At 35.4% G+C, this 23,575-nt stretch overlaps 1 protein-coding gene across 4 annotated transcripts in view; it reads left to right on the top strand.

Annotated features, from left to right (window-relative positions):
- Positions 1-23,575, top strand: part of PLXDC2 (plexin domain containing 2) — a 234,880-nt gene that overhangs the window by 196,830 nt on the left and 14,475 nt on the right. For all 4 annotated transcript variants that reach the window (XM_048950495.1, XM_048950494.1, XM_048950498.1 and 1 more), the window contains 4 exons: positions 10,240-10,300; positions 10,656-10,809; positions 12,339-12,377; positions 23,140-23,300. In XM_048950495.1, the coding sequence (XP_048806452.1) occupies positions 10,240-10,300; positions 10,656-10,809; positions 12,339-12,377; positions 23,140-23,300 (415 nt within the window). The remainder of the gene's footprint in view (positions 1-10,239; positions 10,301-10,655; positions 10,810-12,338; positions 12,378-23,139; positions 23,301-23,575) is intronic.

Genomic DNA, 23,575 nt, shown 5'->3' with positions numbered 1-23,575 from the left:
AAATGGTGAGCTACCTTAGAAGTATTTGCCCAATAAAGAAATTAAGTTTAGAAGAGCTATCACTGAGCTAGGATGGAAATACGATGATTAAAATGATCGAGGAGTTCAAATTCTGTAGATATTGATAAGTTTGTTTCAATGAACTTCTGGAAAATCCTAGATTTCAGCAAAGAAATAATGTTGAGACTTCATTGAGTTTAGAAATAAGAAAAGGGAAAATTCCTGCTATCTACTATAAACACAGGTGCTATAAACACGGGTTTTTTATGTGTCTCATGCTTTACTTTGTTAACACAGCATAAATGCATCTTAAAACATCTCTGGTTTATTGTGCTATTGTCCCAGTGCTGGAGAAAGAGAGCTGAAAGACTAAAGGCAAGAGCCACAAACAGTTTAGGTGATAATTTTATTCAACTGTCACTGTTGGTACCCATATTTAAATTCTAAATCCTTCAACTTCCTGTTGCACACCAGGGGCACCTATGAGCCTAAACAGCTCAGCCCACAAGGGGATTTTGCTAGCTGGCTCATTTAGGTTTTCAAGAGAAGTTGAGCAGAATAAGAGCAGTACTAGAAGTACCTTTTCAACAAACACTGCAATTAAGTATCTAAAACCTCAAAGGTCTCTAGAGCTCAAATACATTTTGCTGAAGAAATGCCTATAGCTGACTGAGCAGTGAAGTCACTGAATGCCACGAAGCCCCTCCTCTCATTATGCTTCACACTACCCTTTCAAAATATTCATTGAGGAACAAAGGTAATTGAATGTGGATCCTCTGAACTAAAGTCATATCTGAAAGGTGCCCGGGACCATTAACTGGTAAGGTGCTTAACCATGTGCACTGAAATGCATAACTCCCTTGCATGACTCCAGCTTTGAGCAGCTCCTCCTGGGTTACTCTGCGTTATTTTGTGTTTCTGATCCATAGAGTGCAAATCTTTCTTTGAAATGTGCCCTGGAGCAAACTGAATAAGTCCCTGTGCTGGGGTCTCTGTGGGAAGTGGTAGCCAGGACTCTGTGCTCTAGGCAGTTGTTCTGACTGTGATCACGTGTGCAGTTCCCAAAGCTTCCTGCAGTCTCAAGAGTATCCTGAACTAAAATGATGAGGGGATCCTATTTCTCCAACATATCCCATGAACGGAAAGAACATCAGTAGTTGGGTAACTGAATTGTTATTGCTTTGCTTTGCAGAGTCTGTTCTGAGCAAAGTGGAAAATTAGAAATGTGTCAGTGAATAGCAGCAATAAATGAATTTAAGTTTTGATGTTTCTGATCTTTTTTATCATAATTACTGCTCACGTCTAAGCACATAATAAACAAAATTATTTTGCATACCATATTGATTAGCTGGAAAGTGGTGAAGGGAAAAGTTTTAGGTATTTGAGTTTCTTAAGAAAAAAAAAAAGGTTGTTGCAACCTCTGTGAAAGCTTGAATTTACTCCTTTGCTTATTCTTTAAAAAAAAAAAAAAAAAAAAATGAGACCAGTTAATTTTTAAAACTTTTACATCTGGAAATCTTGGAAGAGGAGAATAACTGCTGAATCACATATTATCCTAGTACAGTCTTCTGTAATCTGATACACTTATCAGTTAGAAAAGCCATATCCATCCAGAATTACAGTATTAGTACAAAAATAAATATTACATTATCTGACTGCATTAAAACTATGACTTAGAAAAAAATATATTAATAAGAAGCACAGGATAATTTTCTACGTATAACTGACTGTTAGGTGTCTGCCATCTCATTTTTATTCTATAGCTAATACTTCAGCCAAGGTCAGAGATTTCATTACAGAGCAAGGAAAGGCAGTGGACAAGATCAGGATCAAAAATAATCAACTGACAACACAGATTAGCTTAATTGTGCAGTGAAGATTAATAAAATCACCTTTGGTTATTTTACCAAAACAGTAAATCAAAATCTATAAGTTTTTTACTTAGATCTTCTCTATGGACTCTTCAAACATTCTATACGTTCTTATTCCCTGAAGTTTTACTGTGGATTTGATGGATTGAAGGTTTTGCCTCAGCCTGAAAATCTTTTTACTCCTAACCTGACATTCATTACCTACCATTTGTAGAGCTCATTTTTCATTAAATGCTGTTATTAAGTGTTTGGGAAATGAATGTGTGATTGACTTTGTTCTTTTGGTTTGGGTTTTTTTTTTTTTTTTTTTGGTTTTTTGTATTTTTTTGTGTTAAGGATATTCCATATTTCAACTTAAAATTCAAAGATGAGGAGAAAACATGCTTCTTTATTCAAGAAATTCAAGCTGTTTTTATTACAACACCATTTAGCTGAAAATAGTGTGCTGTTATTACAAAATCAGCCTCAGTATCTTAGCCATTGAATTACCAAGAAAAAAAAAATGAGACATTTGTATGGATTAAGTAAACCACCAGAGGGAGCATATATAATCCAATCAATGTAATAGATTCATATACAAATGACAAGGAAAATCTTATTTTAAATGCTTTAGAAGGGCTAGACATTTAAAATATAGCGTATTCTGAAAAAAAAATCAATAGGTGTAATTCATGAATTTGCTGATTATGCTCCTGCTTTGGGCAAAGGAAAGAAATGTGCCAGACTGACTATCTATAAAATCTGTATTCCACCAACAGCAATTTGCTATGCTGAAGTGTTTTTATATGAAAAAATGTCAGAGTCTTAACACGTGGGTCTTAATAAGCAGTTTGTTGAATTAGATCAAATCTAGTCTGTGATAAATGAGAAGTAATGTCAGTACTATTTTTCTAACTAGTATGCTGTCTCTTTCCTGATTACAGAACAATCATATTGAATATCTGAGTAGAAATTCTGTCTCTTTATCAGTCTACTGTGCTTAAACTACTGCATACTTTTCTTCCATTGAAGAGTTGAGACAGCAATAGGTCATTTTTATCAAGTGCAACAAATGAATGAATGGATGTGTAGATTTGTCAGCTGATAGAGATATGAATAAGAAATAGATTTATACTTTATTGAGTAGAAGATTGTTCCACACCCAATTTCTTCTAATCTTTTCCAAGTTGCTCTTTCTTGATTTGACAAGTTAATTTGAATGCATGAACTGCAAGAATCTGTTAGGAAATTAGCATTCAATAATTGAGAATTTTTTATGCATGGTAAGCCTGATGGGAGCAAAGCAAGAAAAGAAAGTGGATTAATTCTCAAACTAAGTGAGCCCGTGATGGTATTGTTTCAGATAGGAAAAAAGCAGCCTCACAAGATGTCTTCTTAAGTGGAATGGCAATTCTATTTTTAAGACAGTGTAAGGTTCTCACTGACCAAAGTCTTTAATTCAAAAGTACCATTGTGGAACATAGAGCTCTTAATATGATTTTATGGAAGGTTAGCATGCAACTAGATTAACTAAATTTTCACTGTGATTCGTAATTGTATAAATATCAGCCTCCACAAATGCAGTACTATGAATACAGTTCCAAAATTGTGTGTTTTCTTTGTGCAGAATTCTTTCTTGTTCTGTTTGCACACATTATAAACACTTTAAAAACTGTCTTAAGCCTTCAGTTTGTCACTTTTTTCTGCTGTCATTGCTCCTGCTTCCTTTTTCGATTTGTGAATAAGATATTACAGGAGCAGTAGCATATTCTGGCTAAGCCATAATATCTCTGCACTTCTCTTGCTGATAGCTCAGTTGCTGGTGCCCACTGGTGCTGAAGTGGCTATGTAAAGTATTACTCAATCGCTGTGAGTTCATGTGTGATAACAGAAATACAAACAGATGTACCAGCAACACCAGGCTGCTTTCAGCCTGTCAGAAGGTCTTTACTACTTCTAATATTATCTCAGTGTGTTTTATAAAGGAGCAAAATACCAGGAAAAAGTATATGAATAAGAATGAAGTTTGGCCAATATGAATGAGGTTGGTGCCTTGATGTATGTAGCCTCAGACATGGGGTTTTTCAATATCCTTTCCAGTCTTATACATGTGGGAGTACTATAGGAAGTATAGCAGCTGTGGATTGATGTCTGCTGATCTGGATTTCAGAAATTGCACTTAACTCTTGATTCTGTTAAATAATTCTGTGTTAACTCAGCTGAATCCGTCCTATGTTCTATTTTTTCATCTCTGAAGTGGAAAAGTAAATATTTTCCCCAAAGATGACCTTCATGTCTTTATTTTGAAAAGAAGAGTAAAAATACCTCTGGAGGATGTCTGTGTAAAACATAAAGTAGTTTTCAAAATGCAATAAGCCATTTTTAAAATTTATTTAACAAGAATGAAATGTAAGATAATTTGAGGCAAAGAAATAAAACACCAACATATGAGCATTCTACAATTAAAGAGATCATTTTCAGTAGTCAAAGATAGATATAGTTCAGAAAATAACATGTAAAAGAAAGGGAGGTTAATTGGGCTAGTCAGTATCCAGAGTGTAAAATATACACAATAGTGCTTCAGATCAAGTATAGTGCTTATCAAAACTAAATTTCATTATAGCTCCTTCCCAGAGAACGTGTTTAATGATTATTATTTTCTGTTTATTCTGCTGGAAAATCTGGTACAATAATCTCACAAATTTGACTCTGGGTACCTCTCACAGACTCCTTTTCCTTCTAGTTATTCAAAGCAGACCGTAAGTAAAAACTTCTTTTTTATTCCTTATCTGCTTTTCAGCATGTTTCCTTTGTTGTTGTAACATTAATATTATAGAAAAAAAACTCCTATTCTTCTTTAATCAGAACACTGACAAATCCCATTTAAACTAGGATTATTTCTTTCTATGAATTGAAAATAAAACTTACCTCTTTTAGCCCACATCCATTCTTAGACTCTTGCAGCAGCAAGAATTCTCAGTGAGAGTCCATATTTCTTAATGACAATCTGCTTGTTACGTCAGTTATGAATATTACCTTACTCATTCAATCACTTTCACTGTATAAAACAGCTTCTTTACAGCTGAACAAAAACAGAAACAGCTGAAAAAAAAAGAAAAGTTTAACAACTTTTCACTTCTTTGTTTACACAATGCTTGAGAATGTGATGCATTTTATTTTAGTTCCTGTCCCATAAAATTGTGGAACAATCATTGGTTTGCAGATTGCCTGCTGGGATTTGTGTCAGTAATCTCTTTCATCATGCTTGTCATCACCTGTATGTTGTAAATTTTGTGATATGAAACACTAAAACGATAGTGGAATTAAGTAGTACAGGCATGAATATTCTGCATCAGATATTCACTCTAATTTAGTAATTATATTTATTTTTTTTAGAAGTGTTATTATAGTACAGACTGTTTGTACTGCTGTATATTTCTTCTTATTAAGCTTGTTGCCTTAGCTGTTCAAGAGAAGAATTTGTTACAACAGAGTGGAACAAGTCCTCTTAACTGTTAAAAAAAATCATCCTATTCCAAAATAAATTTTAATTAAGCAACATATTTTATGACAGGATAAACAAAAATAACATATTTATGCTTAAATTTAGGTATATGATTGAGTATATTGAGCTAGTTAAGTGCAAATATTTTGTATAGAGCACATACAAGGGTACTCTAAATGTAATGCCTCCTATTTTGTTGGCCCATTATGTAAGATGCAGATGTTGGTGGAATGGCAGTAGAAGTGGAACCTTCCTGCCAGTATTCCATTACATTTTGTTCCCATGTGACAAATGGCAGCAGAGGGGCAGTCTGACAAAGTGGGATCTGACATGGAAGTGCATATGAGGCAAAGGAGTGGAACTGAATTCCTCCGTGCAGAAAGAAAATGGCACCTATTGACATTCATTGGTGCTTGCTGAACTTTTATGGAGACCAAAGAGTGGATGTGAGTACAGTGAGATCACGGGTGGTGCATTTCAGCAGTGCTGTCTGCAGTGTGAAAAACAAGACAAATTCTAGACAGCCATGCACTGCTGTTGCACAATGAAATGAAGAGTGTCTATCAGCTCATCAGTGTGAATTAGGTAATACTGAAAATACATGTTTTGTACGTTCAAAAAAAATAGTGTTCAGTAGCTGAGAACTTGGTCTATCAAATAGAGTTTCCATGCTGCTTGTATATGTTCTATTTTCCTTAGAAGTAAATAGGAGGCATTACTTTTGGAGCAACCTACATGAATTCATACTGCATTCATTCACAGTCACACTTCATTTGATAAAGTTTTGTATGTTCCAAGAGAAGTTGGAAAGTAATGAAGTAAGGGAAGTACAATAATTTTTCCAGGCAGCATTATGTGAAAAGAAAGTGATATTCTGGGCATAGTGGAACCAAAATGGAGTCTGTTTTGCAGGAAACAGAGACAGCTGCAGACTGAGAGCAAACATAATGTCTGATGCATTTTCTTCCCCAAAAAAATGCAGATTGTTTTATTTTTCACTTGAACCAACACCTCTAGCATTTAATTTTTACTTCCTATCTCATCATCATAATCATTCAGAATGGAAGTACCCTCAGCTCCCTCAGCTTGTGAAGAAGTTCTACTTTAAAATATTTTAATTCTTCTCCTAATTAACTCAAAAGCCCAGCTAGTGTCATCATTTCTTCATTACATTATGAGATTTCTTTTGTGGTTAAAAGCAGAAAAGAGTTCTACCTGTACAATTTTCCACTTTGTTTTCCAGAGTAACTTTTTATTTAGAAGTCGCTAAATATTTTATCTCATGTGAATAATAACATAGTATTTAAGAAAGCATTTCAAATTTCTGGAATGCTCTTCAGTTCCTGGAAATCCATAGTATATATACTGTTACAGATATTCAGGAAGAATAAAAAGGGAACAGTATACTTAAAGGACACATGTACATTTTCATTTGTTTCTGTTCTGATACTGGCTCAACGTGGTTTTTTCATTCAGACTTTGTCCCTTCCCAATAATTTTCCATTATGTTTCTAGCTTTTACAAGTTAAACCTTGATGAGTCTTCTGTGTAAAGAGTGTATGATTTGTTATTTTTATTAATTCTCATTGAACTCTCTTAAAAGACAAAAAGCATAGAATTTTGTCTCTTGCACTTAATGAGCACCTGTTGTCATTTAAATATTCTTTGCCAAATAGAGATACATGGCATCTGGTAGATCTGATGACATCTCCATATCTGTTCTAGCTATATACAGTCCACTGGAAGGATTTTGACATCTTTTTTTGTTACCTAGACTCAGCTGCATTAGTTATGCAGAATTATTATTGTTATATACATGCAAATACTTTAATTCTTCATTTGCTCCCTGAACCAGTACTCCCCACTTCCACTGAAATCCTGGAATTCTTTACATTTCATGAATGTTCCTATTCTCATTTCATAGAATATATTTGTTATTGCTTTGCTAAAAGCAGATTTGGGTCATCACTTGAAAATGAAGTTGCTATAAAATGGCCATGTTGACAGATGGCATAAATGGCATAGCTAATCAAATCTGCTGCAATGTTTTTAATTGCAACAGGGAATTATCGACATGCTACTAAATGAAGGTCTTAAAAATGCATTCAGTAGAGCAAGTGGTGGATTGAAATGACAGTTTTCAGAGTTCTACCCCAGTGACACAGCAATGATGGTAGCCACTACATCTGAAGTCTTACTGACATATGCCTCAAAAAAAGTTGACAAAGTTTACTTGGAACCAAGTGCATCTAGCTCCTGTTTGGACTCATTACTGTATCAATAGAAAATGTTTAATAAACAGTGTGCAGGATTTGATGTATTTTTCTCTGAGGTAGATTCATTTGAAAAATATCTGATTTACATGTTAGAATGAGGCATTTTAAAAAATCAATTCCTGTAATGCTATTTGCCACACTATTTCAACCATTTGGTAGAAGAAATTCAGAACTTTATATGATTGCAATTGTGATAATTTTTTTTTCATGTAACCTTTGGAACTTTAGTTTAACACCATTTAGATACAAGATTAGGTCTAAGATAAAGGTTCATTAATCCCTACTAGATGTAAGTACTATTGGGTCTGAGCATGTGTATGTATTTGCCATTGTTGTAGGAATTTATGAAGTAGTTCAATATTGTATCTAATAATAATCTTCATTTTCAGATGTTCAGAACATCCATAAACCCATAAGATTTTAGACAGAGTGGTATGAATGAAATACAATGGGTTTATTAGTGTTCAGTGCATCTGAAAATTATACGATTTCTCCTTCAAGACAGAAGTTACTAATTAAAACTTTCAAACATTATGCTCTACTTGTACATGGACTGTCACATAATTTCTTTATGCTTAGCAAGGTTCTCCTTTTTCTCTCAAACATTCATGGAGGCAGAAGACCCCAAAGATGGAGAGAGAGCTCCCAGCAAAGGACTCATTTACTCACTAGTCACAGAATCACAGAATTGTAGGGCTTGAAAGTGACCTCTGGAGATCATTTAGTCCAACTCTCTGCTTAAAGCAGTTCCCTACAGTAAATAGAACAGGAAAGCATCCAGGTGAGTTTTGAATATCTACAGAGAAGGAGAATTCACAGCCTCTCTGGGCAGCCTGTTCCAGTGCTCTGTCACCCTCAGAGAAAATAAGTTTTTTCTCATATCCAAATGGAAATTCCTGTGTTCTAGTTTGTGCCTTTTGCCCCTTGTTCTTTTACTGGGCAGCAGTGACAAGAGCCTGTGTGGCCTCCTCCTCTCCACAGCAGCTGTTCAGACATTTGTAACCTTTGATACAATTTCCTCTCAGTCTTCTCTTCTCCAGGCTGAGCAATCCCAGGTCTCAGACTTTCCTCATAAGGGAGATGCTCCAGACCCCTTATTGTCCTTGTAGCCCTCCACTGGAATCTGCATTAGTTCTTTGTCTTTCTTGAACTGGGGAGCCCAGAACTGGACACAGACAGCAAGGAAAAGGAAAAAACTCTTCATGTCAGTATTTCTGTACTTTAGTAAGGAAATCTCTATACTACTCTGTGATACTTTTCTGTTTGAGGAGTTTGTTTTCTTTACTGCAACAGGCTGTGGGAATAGTTAGTTGCTATGAAGTGAGTGATAAATTACATGTTAGGGATGGATGTGCTTCTGTATTACCATTAATAAAGGTGGAACAAAAATCAATGCAAATGTATCTAATGAGAAAAAAATGGTTTTCTTAATAATATTTTGTCAAAGATGTAGATTTTGCTCGGAATAATTATACAGGGAATTTTGTAATACCAAGGGATTTGTTACAATTATTTATATTCCCTTTATTTCTATAGAAACACATCCAGTTCTCCATTTTTCCAAAGTAGACCACGTTTCCTGTTTCTGTCTGATGTGTATTAGCATTTGACATATCTTGGCACGTTATTGAGAATGAAAAATTACAAAAATACAAGTAGCTGTAATAGTTGCCTTGTTTGCCAGCTTTGTCTCATTAAAAAACAAGTGAGAAGGTTATTTACTGTCCAACCAGGTAAGTTATGACTGTGGGTGCCAAATGACATCATCTGGATATGCAAAAAAGTTTAAGAACCCTAACTGGGGAGAATCACTTTCAAAGCAAGGCATTATGGTTCAGTTCTCTAGCAAACTAAGTTACTGTATAAAAGCTTGCAAAATGTTGTTTGCCACTGGAATCATTATATTAAAACGTTACAAGTTGCCTTGAAATTTCTCTGTCACATATTGCAAATAAGAAAGAACATTGAAAGCAGTTTATCAACTTCACCTGATAGGATAAGAAATATGCATGTGTCCAAATTTTCTACTGCTAGTGAGGAGGTGGAAACAGCTATATAGTGTTCTCAAATTGTCTTGAACACTGTTCAGTGGAGCTGTTATCTAAAGCCATGAACACTGATCTCATGCTAACATGTGTATCTCAGTGTCTTATTCTTGCCTGATAAAAGAAGTGACTGGTTCATTACATCCTTTGTAGGACTGCATTTTCCTGGCTAAGGAATCTGGACAAAAATAATTAACCCACTTTACATCCATATGGCTGACATCAGACTTAAAGATGTTATGGCTCAGTGCAGCCATAAGTGTAATTATCCTGTGTAAGGGACATATTCTTATTTTAAGAATATAAATTTAAAAAAAAATCTATAATAATAAATCTCTCACTGAAATGCCATTAACTGAAATGGATGAAATGATTAACTCATACTGCAAGCAACAGCCTCTTGAATAAAAGTAACACCACAGAAGTCACATGGATTTTTAAAATAAATCACATAATTTATTTATTCTTTCCATTGTTCTCTTCTCTTCCTCTCCTGTCCTTTTGTGTTTTTGTTTTCCTCCTATTTCCATCTGGACAACTTATATCTATTTCAAAATTTAAAGGTGCTCCAGCGGATTCGACCGTCACCGGCAAGACTGGGTAGACAGTGGCTGCCCTGAAGAGGTATGTGAGTAGTTCTCAGCCTATCAGAGGTCTCTCATATGTTTACGATGCTTTTGATTATCACATTAGAAAGAAGGGTTTCAAGGCCAAAGACATGCTGCATATATTTTTATCAAGTGGACATAAAGTAAAAACACTGTAAATTAAAAATAGAAGTACCAGAAACTGTACATTTTAATTTCTTTTCATGAAGTAGGAATAAAACAAAAAGATGCCTGATGCTGGTAGTGGTGAACTACTCTAAAAGAGGCACACAGGGTGCTCCTGCACCAGAGCAGTTCATTTTCAAGATTTTCAAGATTATGTATCTTATTGCTGGTTCTTTCCCAGTGTTGTATTTTTTTTTTCCCAACAGTCAAAAGATAAGATCTGTGATAAGGATATAGACACAACTGAAGCACCGCTGTACTCTACAACCACTCTTCAACCGACCACCACAAAGTTCCGAGTTTTGACAACCACCAGAGGATTCATCAGCTCCCAACTGCCAACCAGCCTACCCACAGAAGGTGAATTATGTAGATTGATTTAGCCTATAGGGCAAATATGTCATTTAAAAGTCTAAAAAAATATTTCCTCTGTGTTCATGTTGTCCTTTTCTTTTGGGGGCAGTGGAAAGAGTGGCAAATTAGTCAAAGTAGTATTTGATATTACCTTATTGCATCTTCCTCTTGCAAAGTTATGTCTTAGACATAAGGGAGAACTTTCTCTCTCAGAGAGTGATCAGACACTGGAATGTCCTGCCCAGAGAGCTGGTAGAGTCGCTGTCCCTGGCAGTGTTCAAGAGGCATCTGGATGACGTGCTTCGTGATGTGGTTTAGTGCTAGTGGTGGCAATGGTGATGAGGAGACGGTTGGACTGGATGATCTTGTAGGTCATTTCCAACCTTGTGATTCTATGATTCTATGAAGGTAAGCTTGAAGACAGAGGGAGGGAGTGCTGAGAGAGCAGACTTCTGTAGAATTGTGGTTACATGTAACCACATGTTCCTTTAACTAGCAGGCCACATTCCCAAACATACTGAAATGGATAAGATCCTGTTAAAATTACTTAAGAAACATCCAGAACAGAGTTAATGAATTTTGGATTCCTTTGTGTATTGTATTTAGGTGAAAAATGGAGGTAACCCAAATAAACAACCTTATTGAATATTTCTGGTTTAGCTTTTCCAGTTAGTTGACAGTGTCATTTTCACGTAGTGGTCACTGTTTCTGTTGCTTCTAAGCAGAATTAGTTGGGTAAGTGATGGTGTGTCTGTTTTCATCCTTGTTTCACTGCTGCTTAAATCTTCCCTTTCTGTGGAAGAGATATCCTGCTCTCCTGCTTCTGTGGGAAATTCAGCTGAACAGAAAATTTACCCAGATTACTCAAATGGCATCTATAAAATAGAATAAAGCAGGTGGGAGATGTCTATTGGAATTGTATGCTAGCATATAGGAAAATACCAGATGTGCTCAGAATTTGTAAGTGGCACATGACAAGACTGTAGACTGTTTTAAGCTGTAGACATTATAAGTTGAGAATCTACTGGTAAGAAGATTTGGTTTTGTTCACAAGAGAAGTTTAGAAACTGTGAATGCAAGATTTGGACTGCAGAATTTTTGCCATATGCACACCTGCTAATGTTTTCTTATGAGAAAAGGAATATCTAAATAAATAGGATTTAAAATTGATAGGCTTTTCTGTTACTCTTAGAAGGAATTGTTTTAATGTCTTAGTGGATCATGCAGACATTACTATGATAGAATGCTCAAAAATTAATATGTAACGAAAAGGAATTATTTTTAAGTGATTTTTATGAGGTGGACTCTAGTGCCTTATTTACAGTATTTTGAATCCTCCTTTACAATGTATCAGACTCACACGAAGTAAAGCCTTGCTCAGTATAAGAACATCATGATATCTCACATTGAATTAAGTACCAAAACATTTTTTTAATTGTGGGAGATGTACAGCATCAGAGAGAAAATAATTCCTAAGACAACTCATGATCTAGAAAAATGCATTTTCTTACAGCTAACTTTGATTTCCTTTATAGATGATACCAAGATTGCGCTGCACCTAAAAGATAATGGAGGTAAGAGATGATTTTTTGTATGTGTAAATAGACTCAGTGTCTTGTCAAATTACACCCCGCTGAACTTCATTAATCAAAATCAGGCTGTAGAAAAGGTTCTATGAGATTCCCAAGGGACTTCAGCCTTTCACAGTTCTACAGAAGAGCAGAAGGACAAATAAGTTTAGCAACTGCTTAGTAAATTAAATATTTACAGTTTCTTTGTAAGACTTTAAGAAAACAACAGGCTTAATTAGCTTCAAAAAAAAAAAAGCGTACTAAAGACAAAGTTTAACTGAATTAATACAGTTATTAACTGTAGTTCTGTATTGTAATAATACATAATTGTTTAGCTGTCTTAAGACAGGACATGATACTAGTTCTAAATAATACATCACTGTGAGTGACTGTGGGTCCCTCTGATAGTAATACTTCCTATTTATTTCTATGGAAACGGCAACAGATACAAAGAGCACAATAACACTGTTTAATAGAGCTAATTCTCAACTACAAAAAAGTATTTTTCAACATAGTCACCACCATTAGCTATGCATTTTCACCAGCCACGAATGAAAGCCTGGACACCGTTCTTGTCAAAATCTGCACTAGCAACAGAGGTGACCCAATGTCACTGTCACCACTCTTGAAACACACCTCACTGTGCTCACATCCACTGTTTGGTCTCTATGAACATTCAGTAAGCACTGACAAATGTCAATGGCTCCAATTTTTTCAGTGACTGAGGTTTAAAACTGAGGTTTATTCCTTCTCCCTTTGTGACCAATGACATTTTGCTATTAGTTAGAAGGTGGTTTGGTCATTAGATGTAGGCTGGGTCTGTATTTGCTTGCTGAGGAGAATGGGAAGATTTAGGTTGATTTCTCCAGGATTTGGAACAGTCAGTCAAAGCAGAAGTTGATTTTCTGAGCAAATCCAAACAAACTGCATTTCCACTGGTATAAAGGGAAAGTTTATTGGCAGTGGTTACCTTTCATCTGAGGCAGGGGAGGCTGTCTGACATGCATTTGGCACAGAAATAATGCCCTGGAATAAGGTCATCTATAAACTCAGGGCAGTACTCTTACACACTTTGTCTATGGGAATATCCCTGAATCTTTTTCTGACTGCTTGAAATCAAATGGCATTTTATTTCGTTGTGAAAAGTACTTCAGTGCTTTTAGAGATCAATAAAAAAGGTGAATCAGTCAGCACTTCACTCACACATTTCCCCTCTGTCCCGTACATAAGCTGTCTTCCTAGGTGATATAGACCCGTGCTCTCTGCCTGCAAGAAGTCACTTGTCTACTCTGTCCAATTTCTGAAAAGAAAAACCCCATTGGAAGTGAACTAAATGATGAGTGTCTATGAACTAGTGAACTAAAGTGAGGAGTGTCTATGGCCTGTTTGGCAGTGATTTTCTCGGCTCTGTGATATCACTCTTCTTAAATACAGAAAGTCTGTTTACTTGCAGAAAGCGGCTGCATTTTAGGCCAAGCCAACTGATGTGATTATTCACTTCCATTAAGCTGTTTCTTTCATTGTTGAAATAATAATAATAATAAGAAGAAGAAATTGACTTCAAACAACAAAGAAGCAAAGCAACACACCAGGATTTTCATTCACGCAGTAAACGTAGATTTTAATCTGGGGAGTTCTTTTCAATGATTCTTCAGTTATGTATTGAATTTTCCAGTGACCCCTAAATTAGGCTCAGATAAAATCTCTGCAACTGTAAGCATGTTTTTTAGTTCTCTGTGATTTGTCAGCTTTTCATAAAGAGTAAATTCTTTCAGGTCAAAAATACAGGGTTTTTGCTTTCTCGGACTTTAAAACTCTAATGAAAGGGAGTCTTGTATAATGGAAAACCAAAGCTTTGTTGGATCAGTGATGGCCTACAGCTTGATGTGTCCTTGGATGGTAGCTGTCAATATCTGGTTGGGCAAAAGAGGATTCTATAGAAATTCTGCGTCTCACCTCTGCCTGGAACTTTTGAAAGCACCTGTTATAAAGCAGCAGCTAAGGTTAAATTATAGTTCAGATTTAGGCCAAAGTGCATGGACTTTTTAATTATATGAGAAATCAATTTGCAAGCTACTGCTGTAATTCAACCACAGTCATTTCAGGCATGTTTACAAACTTGCTTGTTTTTATTTTTTCTGTATTCCCTCTTTCTTCATAGACACTAGATAGATGCCAAACACATGCAATAGATACATGTCTAAACCAATTTTTAATACGCTTGGCATGCCATCGTGATATTAATTGTATCTTAATTCTCTTTAAAATAAGAAGAAAAGTATTTCTAAAATTTAAGGTATATCCAGCAGAATAAATGTATGCTTTTGTTTTTAATTGCAATTGCAGTTATTTCATTTTTCTTATACCACAGCACAGATGACTAAATGGTTTAAAAGCCTAATTTTTCATAAAAATTGTGAGCAATTGACTGTGGCAATACAGTAATACAGTATTTTCTTGTTGAGAACTCTTTGGTGGGTGATTTAGATGATTGGCCAGCACATCCAGACATTTCATTTGACCTTTTTAGACACCTTGTTGTGACAATTTGATTTTTATAAGTCCCTCTCAATCCTCCAACTTTATAACTCAGAAGAAAAATGTGTGTGTTGGACAGTAAGTGCCTGGAAATCTGCTACCTTTTCTCATTCATCAAAATGTATTACAAAATTACTGTTGTGAAAAAAAGCAAAACTATGCAAAAAGACATCTACCTGTTTTGTACATTTATGAGCAAGTCCATTCCAGCAAATTCCATTCCATATGTAGGAAAAGGAAATGTCTATATCCTTCTGCTTGCTCTAGTTAGTGTACCTTTTAAAGATGGTCTGGATGTGAACATTAGTGGTGTAGAAGGTTAAAATTAGTGCTACAAAGTACGTAATTTTAGTTTGAAACATTGGGAAGCAGGATAGGAAATTATCAAACTACAATCCCAAGTTTTTGAGTCTTGATAAAGTACTTTTATAAATCTTAAATACAGTGATAAATTTTCCCAGTGCTAGATCTGTCTATTTCCCTTTAAAATTTCAGTCTTCCTACCATAGGGATTCTTGACAAATTGTGGACAAGATTCAGTCTTGTTTTTTTCACACTGCTCTCCAGCTAACTGATCTTCAGCTAACTAGCCTTACTTCATGCTGGATAATAATTATCTAACCTACTTTTTAATAATATGTTATGTTTCTAAATGATCCAATTCAGTACGATACCATATGAGTGTATATTATTCAACTGGAACTTTCCAAAGCTGAGAACAGCCCCTACAGCTTTGGAAAAGAAGCAGCCTCTGATATAAATACTCTATTTTCTTTGTTCACTAGATACAGATGGAAATGTATTTTACATACATGGCAGCCAGTGTGCAACACTAGTGTTTTCTAGAGCAATCACAAATAGAAAGTGCTGAACTCATCTTTTCTGCTTGAAAAATAGACTCACAAATTAATAATCTTTTATTTTAGGACATTTAACCTGGGAACACTGACAGATTGCGTTCATTTGTGTTTATTTCTTTGACACTTCGAATTATATTTAAATGTTCCTTAAAACAGGATAATTCCAGAATTTCTTGTATCTTCACTGTATCCTAATTTTGCTGTCATCATCTTATTATACTTATAGAGTATGTTGGAAAAAAAAAAAAAAACAAACAAACAAACAAAAAAACCTAATATTACTCTGCAGAAATTCAAGCAGGTAGAAACAGAAGTTTTCCAAAGTAGGTAGTGCCAATAGAATGTATCTTCTATAAAGGCAATGTCACTTTCTGCTTCTAGCACAAAAGGACATTTTACATCACATTATGAACCACATTACTTTAAAGAAGCATGATGTTTAAACAGTTTAGCTAAAACAGAACAACTGTATGTAGACATCAACTTATGTTTAATTCTGACTTCTTATACTGATTTATTTTGTCTTTTGTTTTCTATGCCAAATGTAAAATAATATAGGGTACCCACTCATATCATTTCTTTAACCAGGTAAATTTTTGCTCTCTTGGAATTAGGAATTCAGCTGCATTGCCAGGCCAAATACTATGGTAAAATATTGAACTTTGTGACAGCTGATGTTACCTAATGTGGTAACAGCTTAAATTGCTTCAAACTACTCAGACTGAACTGAACACCAATGAATGATAATTGTTGCAGGACTAGGTGATATTTTAGGGCAGAAGAACATAAATCCTTAGCTAACACAGTTATTGCTGTCATTCTGTAAACAGAGAAGTTTGGTGTTAGTGCATTCACATCCACTTGCTTAGTGCACTAAGCAATCAATCTTGGAGAGACTTACTGAGTTGCCCAGAGTCCTATAGCAAATTGATAGCAATTGGACAGATACTGGGTTACACATGATGATACATGATATCCTCACTCAAAGACCACCCTTCATTCCTTGCAGCATTAGCTGAACTAGGACTTTGTAAAAAGCCATGATACTAAGAAAACTGTAGCAGTGGATTAACTTCAGAATGTTAACAAATGCTAAGGGAATGAACTCACAAAAGCAAGAAAATCATACTCTATTATCATGAAGAAATTGAGTCCAGAGCATGCTTTTCCTAGAAGAGGTAGAGAACACACTGTTTTGGGGATTTCTCTGAGCCTCCAGAGAATTCTTCCCACTATAAATTCAATTCTTCCCTTCCACAATCACTCTGCATAGGTCATTAATCTTCTGCTCAGGAATCTGCTTTATGTATAGGGAAAAGAAAGCTTAGCTTTGGACTACTTGCTCTGTAAAACAAGCAGTCTTCTCATAGACTCACATCCCAGGTGTAAGTGGGGCCCCAAAACAGGGTAAAAAATTCAGTGTCTCTGCCAAGCTCACATAGGTTGTATCCCTGTGAGCTAGGCTGCCTTGAGTATTACGTCCTTCCTCTTGGCATATGGGCACAAGCTCACAGTCAGGCAAATAGAGGAAAGCAGTACAGCTTCCATTCTAGACATGATGCACCAATCAGAATAGAGATCTAGTGGAGTGAACCTGAATCTGTGGATGTGAGTTAGTAGTGGACCATGTAAGAGGCAAGAGAGTTTCTGCTATTTGGCTGCCCAAAGAGGAAATCAAACACATGCGGAGAACGTGTTGCCAAATGGCTTGCATGGATTTCTCATGCAGAAACATCTATCACGCATCCTCAAGCTCCTTGATGAGAGAAATTCACACATAAAATGGTCCAGTGCCAGCTATGAAGAAAGAACGGTTGTGGGTGTAAGGATGGCTGAATGTAACCTAGTTAACAGTAGCATATCAGGCAGATAGCAGGGATGGTAGCAGAGAGAAGGAATTGACCTGCCGTGTTCAACCAAATCAGTACTGATTTTCCTGAAGTCAAGGTATTCCAATAGTGTCAGTGATGGACAGTTTTATTACCCTGAAATGGAACTTGGAGAAGGGGTGTAAATTGCTTTATTCCTCACACAGATTACTTCTACAAGGCCAAGTATATATTACCCCTTTTGTGATATATAAGATGGTGTCAATCCTAAGCAGTACATGCTTTCATTGTTTATATATAAAATGCATGTAACTAGCAAAAGTTAATAACTAGCAAAAATCCAGCAGCCAACTAAGAAGTATAAATGGACTGATTAAAAAAAAAATCAGCTTTCAATATATCACACTTTCCCTCGCAGCTTCAGGACTTCAGACTGAGATATCTTATATATAGTGAATTAGAAAACTTACAGGTGTCTAATGGATAATGGGAACCCTATGAAAAATATATTTAAAAAAAAAAAAAAAAAAAAAAGCAGTGTGTTTTTCAAAAGCTTTAAGTAACCTAAAGAACACATTCTTTCAGGATCATCAAGTTTCTGTGATCCTATAATAATACTGCAGTTGGAATCTCTTGAAGTATTGGTGCAAAAAGATCCCCTTTCACATTTCAGTGGCATGAGAGTTTTCACATAGTTGCAATTCAAGGTGATTACTGTGAATCAAGTGAAATATTTCAATTAGAAGCATATCCAAGCATACTGTTCTTAATTCCACCTAATTTGAGATTCTGTCACCAGGTATTGACAATTTGTGAGCTCTATAGAAATATAATCTACCACTTTAAGCTTTAATATCATAGTTACATGTGGTAAGGGTTATTAATGTTATATATAAGCACATCTGACATTCCTAAGCTAGTGTTTATGGGATACTACTCTTGTATTAGTATTAGAAGCATGGCATAAATCTACCCTAAATGTTCATTACCTAACATAAAAATTGTGGAATGCAAGAGTATTTCAATGTTAACAACTAAACAGTTTAAAAGATGGCATGTTTGCCTTAAAAAGAAAAATAATAATAATTAGCAAAAAAATTGAGCTTCTCTAATTTTTAATCTATGTAGTGCACACTCATGAGTATTATGCATAAGAGTGCGTAAGTACTGTAGATGTGGTTATACTTGAACCAGCAGGCTTTTCCAGTCTGGCACCATTTCATCTGTTGGAATGTTTCACTGGGCTGGTAGTTATCCAAGCTATTTCACCACAAGACTAAGTTCATGCCAGGCAAGCTGCCGATAGGGCTGCATGTATATTCACATATGCATGTGATAGTTTCATATTCATCTGACCTGACAGCAAAAAAAAAAAAAAAAAATCATGTTTTGTGCTGAACATTTAGAATTTGTCCAATTCTGCCACATGACATAACAGCAAATGCTCATCTTGTAATAAATCAGTGTCCATTCTTTATCTCTTTGTGACAAATTCAAGGATTTACCATGAAAATTCATACATTTGGTAAAAAGAGGGGAGAAGATCTCAGTTTTCTTCATGGAAAAACAGGACTGAATGACTTCCTTCAGGCTGATCACTGCTGCTTAGGGCATTTATACCCTATATATTTGACTTTGCTAGTGTACCTGTGTCAGTCAGGAGGATCAAATAAGATATTACATGATGCCCCTTAAAGGTGCATGTGCATCTAAGCAATTAGATTGGAATTTTTAGCTTTCTGATCAAAATACAAGAGTGAGAAGGGACAACATGGAGGAAAATGGTGAAACTTTATTTCCAAATTCCTGGCATGCAAAAAAGTTCATTTTTATATTACTATCCATTATTTGCCCTTGAATCGATGTTATTTTGTCTAAAGGAAAGATCCGAAAAAGCAATAGAACTTCACATAGTTTTCTTCCTTTTCCAATAAAAATGTTTCTTATCTCTGCTCACACAATCAGAGATGTAAATCTCTGGTAAGTTGCTACTTTTCTATCTCATATCATGGCAGACATATATATATGTATCACAGGTCTTGCTCTTTTTCTTGTATATAAAACTGTTACAGTGGCAACCTTGTGTGAACCTTGGGCTTGAATAAGAGAACATATTGTATTTCATTATTTTTGTAGACCCCAATTGTTATTATGCTATACCAGTGGTGAGAAAGTATCTGTAACATGTTTACAAATGCTCTGTCTCAGTTTGTACACACCTTTGTTCATGGTAAAGTCAGCATCATAGTGACCATGGAACAGGACAAGACATTTACATGTGATAATTTCTTGAGGTTTTTGCTTTTACTGCACCAAAAAAATCTAACTCAACTGTAACTAGAGACATAACACAGTAATATAAAAGCAAAAATGACAGTCCCAGTGTGTTTGCCATACAATCAAAATGCTCCTATTGTTTTTACTTTCTTTTTAGACAGCATTCAAGCAGGAGAGCAGTTATTTCATGTTTGCATTGTGTATCTTGGGAAAAAAAACTTACTCTTTCTGTACTGCTACTCAGAACCTAGTGAGAAACAGAGTAACCATGCAGATGTTAACATGTTCTTTCTGCTTAAAAGGTTTATACATTAAAGAATTTGGGGAGGAGTTGTAAATAGAGTATATTGTATGTAACAACTTTCCTGAGCACAGGAAAATGAAAATTTGGGGAAAATTCCACTGAGAAAGCTGTTTTGGGGAAAAAATGTTCAAAAGACAAATATCCTCCTATGGGTTTAGCCTTACCTGGAACAGCAGATGTGTTTTGAAAAGCTTATAAATACTTCTGCACGTGAAAAAGTTTCTAAGCCCTTTTTTTTCTTTTTTCTTTTTTCTTTTTTTTTTTTTTTTCTTTTTTTTTTTTCAGCTATTTCCCTTGGTAGCTCTTTAAAAGAGCTGTCAGTTTATTTCCAAGCAGGGAGTGTTCTCAAAGTTGACAACATTGTTTATTGTCTCTGTGCAAAGACAGTGAAATCAATTTCTCATGAGTATTATAGCCCTGGGGTCAATGAACTGAATTTCGATTATGGAAATTACAAGTTACTTACCCCTGTTGTTATTTCAGAATCTATTTCATTTGTTTTCATGTTTGCCATTCTGATCACTGCAGTGATGTTCACACAGTACACTACCCTAGACTAGGCAGCATAACGTCACCTGTTCTACTGTGAAGTGACAGCATTTTTACTTGCAAATCTGTATGCTAAATACTGAGAAAATAATAAATCAAAGCAGATTAATTTAATGGCCTTTATAAAGTGGTCAGTATCTTTGCTGAAATCTAGCATTTTTTAATATGCAGAATATGATGTTCTGCTTTCAACCATAACGTAGTAACAATACAAATTATTCATTTTGTGTAAATTGGCCTGGAAATGTGTTCAAGTAATAGTTTATGATTCACCAATGTGGCACTGAAGAGTTGAGTAGAAGAGTATGAAGTTGTCAGCCAATTATGAGAAAGACAAGCTAGGAATTACCTGTTCCTTATGGGAAATTGTTACTTCTCTGTGGGGTGATTCACACAACAAATAGCTTCTCATCACTGGGAATTAATAACCCAACCCAAAGCATGTACAATAAAGCAGGCCTTCCCAGATGGTCTTTCAGTTGCTTAACCTGTGTTTGCTTTGCCATTTGAAACATATGTAAAAGTAATAAATATAGTTGCGGTGCACAAATTAATTCTAGAGTTTTATACACCAGCTATACTCAGCTGGAAGTGAGTAGCTATTTAGTAAATTATTACTGGCAATGCTGAGTAAAGAACTCTGCTGTTTGAAAGTTAGAGCCATCTTTTTCAGTATCACCTTTCTTCTATCTTCCTCCATGAAGGCTACCATCATGAATTGTTCTAAGTAGCATTTGACAATGAATGCATTTGGAAATGCTCAAAGATCTACATTATGGACATTATCTCCCTTATTTCACTACAATATCAAAGAATGGGTTAAAAATTTTCATTGTCTGTTCTATTTAAATAAAAAAAAAATCAAATAAGGCTGACACTGGGAAACTTACAGGAATAAGTTATTCTTACAATGAAATATTTCCATGTAATAGTTAGAAACAGCTTGTGGCTAAGATAATGCATCTTCCTTTGCATCTTCCTTTTTTCCCTATTGCTGTAATGATGCCATGAAGTCATTTGTGGAACCAGCTATGCAGGCCTTCCATGGGATGCTTGAACTGTTACAGTTAACCTCAATGTGGTTAGCACTTCCTATTTTCTTTTACTGCCCCTCATAGGAAGCATTTAATGTTGTGTTAGTATCAGGAGATACTCTTATTATTTTCCAGTTCATTTTTTTTAATCTTAGTATGGAGTATTTTGCTCACCATCTTATGAACAGTGAAAGACCATGCACAAGTATTGTTGTGGTTGTTACCAATTGTATTAGCATTGTAATTGTTTGAAGCAATACTCATAATTCAATGGCTGCTTTCTGAGAGCAAATCAAAGGTAGATGACCACAGACCTCACAGACTGCGACGTTCTAATACAACCAAACAAATAGTTCAGGGAAGTGGTACAACCAAAAGGATGACTATAAAAATCAACCACTTTCACTATAGTCCGCTTGGCAAGCAAACACTGTGAGAGGAAATTTAAAAATGGAATTGAAAAAGAAATGCATATAAGTGAGATCAGAGACAAGTTCTGTATGGAGTATATCATGGAGGTGATTCTAGGATTGGCAGAAAAGCAGAAAGCAGTGGGAATCTTTGGGCTTGTGCGCACCAAAAGTAGAAATCACGTCCAGTCATGAGTGAATCTTGTCTAATTTATTGGGAGACTTTTTCACAGAGATTACAGTGCTATTAAAAGATTTACAGTCACCAATTTGAAGGCAGAGTTGACAAGTTGCTTTTGTGATAGAGCAGCACTTTTTTTTCATGGAAGGAGCATAGCATGAACAATATCTTTGAATCAGGCTTCTGTATGAATGGTCTTCTGTAATTCTTGGATGTATGTTCCATTCAGACCAAGGTTAAAATGTTGCAGGGTCATTTAACGTCCATCTGTTAACAGTTTTGGCAGTTTGATTTAGTTGCACAGGGTGGTTCAAAACCCCTCTCTAAGCTAGTGAATCGGCCTTTCAGAATGTTTATTATCTAGACCTCATAGAGATTTGTGCCATCTCTCAACTTGAAGCTTTAAAAACTAGAATAAAATGCAATACTCAATGTATTCAGTTGGTACTCATCCATAGGGCAATTGCAATGATTTTATGAGAAAATCAAAGCAAAATTCATTATGAAGGTAATTAGGAACTTCTGAATGTCCAGATTATGTTCAAATGAAACTATATTAATTTTGTTTATTGAATCAAAAATAGTAAAATGTTTGGAAATGTCTGTTCATTAAGATTATAGGATTGTTCAGTTGTATGGGAAAGAGCACCTAGCATCATTTTCCAAAATGGGATCTGGAAAGCAAGACATGTAATAACGAAAAAGCAAATGTTCAGTTACCAGATGTGGAATGGAATGGATAAGACATAAGTTATTGCACTAATAAGTGCGTCATTCATGCAGCTTCCACAGATGACAGCGCTGCAGAGAAAAAAGGTGGAACACTTCATGCTGGTTTAATCATCGGCATTTTAGTCCTGGTCCTCATTGTGGCTGCAGCCATCCTCGTGACTGTCTATATGTACCAACATCCAACATCAGCAGCCAGTCTCTTCTTCATAGAGGTAAGACAAAAGTAACACTGTGTCATTATTTGGAGTCTTCAGAATAGATCTTTTTTCTTAACTAAATCTAGAAAATGTTCTTCAATTCCTAGTATAAGATTTGAAGAAATGGATCTGCCTACCTAGCAGACACTGCTATTTCATACTTAGTATGTCACTTTGCTTCTTCTTTAACTGTTATTGCTTTCACTTGTTCTGTTTTAAAACAGGTCATTCACAAAAGATACATCTCATATATCACCTCTCATATATTTCCTTTTCCTCAGTATATTTTT

This window comes from Lagopus muta, chromosome 7, assembly GCF_023343835.1.
Source record: "Lagopus muta isolate bLagMut1 chromosome 7, bLagMut1 primary, whole genome shotgun sequence".
NCBI lineage: Eukaryota > Metazoa > Chordata > Aves > Galliformes > Phasianidae > Lagopus > Lagopus muta.
This window is presented reverse-complemented; position numbering and strand designations above follow the sequence as displayed.